This window comes from Equus quagga, chromosome 11 (genome assembly GCF_021613505.1).
Source record: "Equus quagga isolate Etosha38 chromosome 11, UCLA_HA_Equagga_1.0, whole genome shotgun sequence".
NCBI lineage: Eukaryota > Metazoa > Chordata > Mammalia > Perissodactyla > Equidae > Equus > Equus quagga.
In genome coordinates this window covers 95278967-95283376 of record NC_060277.1, presented here as the reverse complement: position 1 = coordinate 95283376, position 4410 = coordinate 95278967, and the positions used below count along the sequence as shown (strand labels likewise).

The 4410-nt window shown below is 52.5% G+C and overlaps 1 protein-coding gene across 1 annotated transcript; it reads left to right on the top strand.

Moving 5' to 3' along the window:
* Positions 1-550: 550 nt before the first annotated feature.
* LOC124247653 (keratin, type I cuticular Ha1) lies at positions 551-4410 on the top strand. The gene is made up of 7 exons (XM_046677159.1): positions 551-966; positions 1150-1232; positions 1596-1752; positions 2537-2698; positions 2793-2918; positions 3098-3318; positions 3977-4410. The coding sequence occupies exons 1-7, from the start codon at positions 619-621 to the stop codon at positions 4128-4130; spliced, it is 1251 nt and encodes a 416-aa protein (XP_046533115.1). The 5' UTR covers positions 551-618; the 3' UTR covers positions 4131-4410.

Sequence of the window (4410 nt, the reverse complement as noted above, 5' to 3'; positions counted from 1 at the left end):
AGGCGTTACACGAACAGCTGCCCATCCTTCTCAGCTGGCCCCAGTGCATCCTTATCCACCTCAAGGCCTCCAAGGAGCAGCATGCTGCATCACTGGAGGATCCTTCTCTCAAAGCAGAGGGGAAGGGAGTCCACTGCTGCCACTTCAGGCACCTTCTTCCTTGACTCAATCCCAGGCCCTCCCTAGAAATGCCAGGTGGGCCAGGAGAAGAGTCTGATTGCGGGTTTACAGGATCACCTGACCCAAAGGAATGGCATTGGATGGACCAACTCCCAATTTACAAGGGGAGATCCTTGGGCTAGACTGTGTGGGCTCTTTGAAGCTCTACCACAAAACTCTGATTTCATGGGTGTACAGCCTGAAGGGGAGTCCCGACTTAGCAAGAAGCCCAAGTAAAGAATTTTATGGGACAGGGAACTCTTCTGAGGAAGGCATACAACAGACTGAAGGGAAGGGCGTTTGAAAGCCAGTGAAGAAGTAAAAAGAAAAAGACATTAAATATCATGTCCACACCCTCTGTGGAAGGGGTATAAATGCTCCCCAGAGGCAGGAGACCCACAAGCTCCTGGGAGGACTTGCACTCTGTCTTCAGTTGAGAGCCTCACTCCCTTCAGCGCCATGTCTTACAGCTGCTTCCTGCCCAACCTGAGCTGCCGCTCCAGCTTCTCCTCCCGGCCCTGCGTGCCCCCCAGCTGTCACGGCTGCACCCTGCCCGGGGCCTGCAACATCCCCGCCAACGTGGGCAGCTGTGGCTTGTTCTGCGAGGGCTCCTTCAATGGCAATGAGAAGGAGACCATGCAGTTCCTGAACGACCGCCTGGCCAGCTACCTGGAGAAGGTGCGCCAGCTGGAGCGGGAGAACGCGGAGCTGGAGAGCCGCATCCGGGAGCGGTGCCAGCAGCAGGAGCCCGAAGTGTGCCCCAACTACCAGTCCTACTTCCGCACCATCGAGGAGCTCCAGCAGAAGGTGACGAGCCTTGCTGTCCTTTCTAAGCAAGGGGAGTTTGCTGTGATTTTCAATCTGTGGTAGAGAACCGTGTTTCTTGCTTCCATGCCATCATGATTATTGCTTTTCCTTTTTACCTTTTTAAAGAAGTTGATGGTTTCATATTTATTTTCAATCCTCACTAAGCAACCTCTCATTCCCCAGATCCTGTGCACCAAGTCTGAGAACGCCAGGCTGGTGGTGCAGATTGACAATGCCAAGCTGGCTGCGGATGACTTTAGAACCAAGTGAGTTGTTCAGAATTCACATCAACAATGTGAATTGTTGTTAAATAGTTGTGGTTGTTCAATCTCTAGTTAAGGAAAAGGGGTTTCCATAGCTTTACTGAACAACAGTTCAAGCCATTGGTTTGGCAGATTCTGCAGAGATTGAGGGGAACCAAGAAGATGAATCAATAACAGACGAGGACTCAAATCCATCTGTACTTTTGGGTCAATATTTTGTCTTGATTGAGTCCCCAGAGCCCTCTGTCCCCTGGGTCTATTCATTGCAGTGGGAAGTGGGAAGACAAGGTGAACCGGGTTATCAAAGATCATTCCTGCGAGTCTCGAAGGTCTGCCAGTCACCTCTCTGACCCCACCCTTGTGCAGGTATGAGACGGAGCTGGGCTTGCGCCAGCTGGTGGAGTCGGACATCAACGGGCTGCGCAGGATCCTGGATGAGCTGACCCTGTGCAAGTCAGACCTGGAGGCCCAGGTGGAGTCCCTGAAGGAGGAGCTGCTCTGCCTCAAGAGGAACCATGAGGAGGTGAGACCAGAAATGAGAAATGAAGAAACCAGATTCAGTCTCAGGCTGAGGGTGGCTTTAGTGCTTTGGAGTGGCTGAATCAGGAGTACCATGCTGAGGATGACTTTATAAATTTCCTTGAAAAACACCAAAACTTCATGATGAAAGAAAAGTATTGAGAGATGAAAACTATCCTTGCTCCCAGATAAGATGTATCTTTCACTCAAAACTGGTGCATCATTTGAGTTTCCCAGGGGACCTCCATCAACTTGCTTTGGACACTGAGTTGTAGAATGAGTCTCAGCATCACTCTAATCAGGCTGTGCAAAGTAATTTCTGTCCCTCAAAGACCAAAAAAGTCAAGCCTGGTAAATCTGAGTCTTGGTGAAGAGTGATCTGCGGCTCCTTCTTCTCTCTCCTGGGAGGGACCATGGCATGATCTTCTTCCTTGATGGCAAGAATTGTTTGATATACAATATGAAATTGTACAGCCAATTCTTTGTATTATGAGGTCATCTGCAGCTGGTCTGCAAACTGGGGAAGCTGGGCATTAGTCCATCCTTCAGTGGCATCCATGCAAATCCTTGGGAATTCTTTCTGAATCCAAGTGCCACGGCATAGTCATGGTGAGGAGGGAGCTGGGCCACATGGAGTGCAGACCACTTAGCCTTGAGCTGTCACAGATGGCTCCACTACAAGTTTCTTTTCTGGGGAAATAGACTAACAGGGCTTCAACAAGCAACGCCATTTCTTAGAGTCCATTCTTCATTGAGGATAGTCACTCTTGCACTTGCTGCATCCACAGGAAGTCAATACCCTGCGTAGCCAGCTTGGAGACCGCCTCAACGTGGAGGTGGACGCGGCCCCCACCGTGGACCTGAACCGCGTGCTCAATGAGACCAGGAGTCAGTATGAGGCCCTGGTGGAGACCAACCGCAGGGACGTGGAGGAATGGTTCACCACCCAGGTGGGCATCTCAGCACGTGGCCACTCAGGACCCAACACACCTCAGGGCCCTTCAGGCAGGGTCTGAGCCTGTCTTGTCCCCTCCGGTGTTTCAGACCGAGGAGCTGAACAGGCAGGTGGTGTCCAGCTCAGAGCAGCTGCAGTCCTACCAGGCGGAGATCATCGAGCTGAGACGCACGGTCAACGCCCTGGAGATCGAGCTGCAGGCCCAGCACAACCTGGTGGGTACTGTTCGGCCGTCCTGGTGAGAAATGTGGTATCCCATGTCGGGGAATGGGAGTCAGTGGGATGCCCTTTGGGCCACACTCTCCCTAACTCTTGAAGCTTGTGACTTCTTGGGAACCCTGTGGAGAAGCCCGTTGAGGGAGCAGCTCTGAGATGTTCTTTGTCTCCCCCACAGAGAGACTCTCTGGAGAACACGCTGACGGAGACAGAGGCGCGCTACAGCTCCCAGCTGTCCCAGGTGCAGGGCCTGATCACCAACGTGGAGTCCCAGCTGGCCGAGATCAGGAGCGACCTTGAGCGTCAGAACCAGGAGTACCAGGTGCTGCTGGACGTGCGGGCCCGGCTGGAGAGCGAGATCAACACGTACCGGGGCCTGCTGGAGAGCGAGGACTGCAAGTGAGTATGCAGCTGGAGGTAGCTGATGAAGCCAGGCACATAGACGCGCACTCTCAGTTGGACTCCAGGCAAAGATTGCATGCCTTGGAAAGGAAATTACACCTTCACTCCAGACAAGCTCAAACAAGACTCAGAAAACACAATATAGCTGTCGTTAAAACATGAAATGGCAAGAATTGTTTGATGTCCAAACTGAAATTGTACAGCCAATTCTTTGATTCTCCCATGATCATATTGACATGAGGTCAATGCTCTCTCTTACATTTTATAATAATGTATTGTGTAGAGGGAACATTTCCATGCAGTACCTTATCTGACTTCACAGTTCCTACCAGGCAGGCTGGACCACGATTCTCCCCATTCTATAGGTGAAGACACTGGGGCTTGGAGACCTTAAGCGACTTGCCCAAGGTCATCAGCTAGGAGTGGACAGTGTTGGGAGTCAAAGCCAGAGGTTTAGGGTTTCTGACCAGCATGTTGGCACTCTGTGATAGGAGACCATTAGCCATTTGATAGTGAGCTTTGCAGTGGGCTAGCCTGTGGCTTTCTCTGTTGTAGGTTAGGCCAAGCCCTGACAGGCATTCCACTCCTGGGGTCTCTTTGGTGCATGTTACAAGCCTCCCTCCATTCACCTTTCTACATCATTCTTTTTCTCCAGGCTGCCCGTCAACCCCTGCGCCACAACCAACGCGTGCGGCAAATCCCTTGGGTCCTGTGTCTCCACTCCCTGCACCCCCTGTGTGGCCCCTGTCCCCTGCCAACCCTGTGCCCCCCGCCCCCGCTGTGGGCCCTGCAACACCTTCGTGCGCTAGAGCCCGGGGCTGCCAGAGGAGCAAGGAGGCAGGGCCTGAGGGTCCAGGGCTTTGACCTGGCACCGGTTCTTTTGACAAAAAGGGCCTGAAAACACAATTTGCATGGCTGGAGCTGCCCCAGGAAGGCAGCCAAGAAACTCACCCAGCCACTCCAGACAGTTCCCTGCCCACCTTTTCCTTCACTGGGGTTCATTCCTTATTTGCTTGCCCAGAGAACCCTCCCAAGGGCTAGTGGCCTTCCCTTGTAAGCTCCTAATAAATTGATTTCCCTGGCAAAGCA

What these genes read in the sequence shown, in the direction of transcription:
- LOC124247653 (XM_046677159.1), top strand. Translation starts at nt 619, where the DNA reads ATGTCTTACAGCTGCTTCCTGCCCAACCTGAGCTGCCGCTCCAGCTTC. An exon ending in GCGGATGACTTTAGAACCAA is followed by an intron (nt 1,233 to 1,595) that starts GTGAGTTGTTCA and finishes ACCCTTGTGCAG; the next exon opens with GTATGAGACGGAGCTGGGCT. An exon ending in CTGGAGAGCGAGGACTGCAA is followed by an intron (nt 3,319 to 3,976) that starts GTGAGTATGCAG and finishes CTTTTTCTCCAG; the next exon opens with GCTGCCCGTCAACCCCTGCG.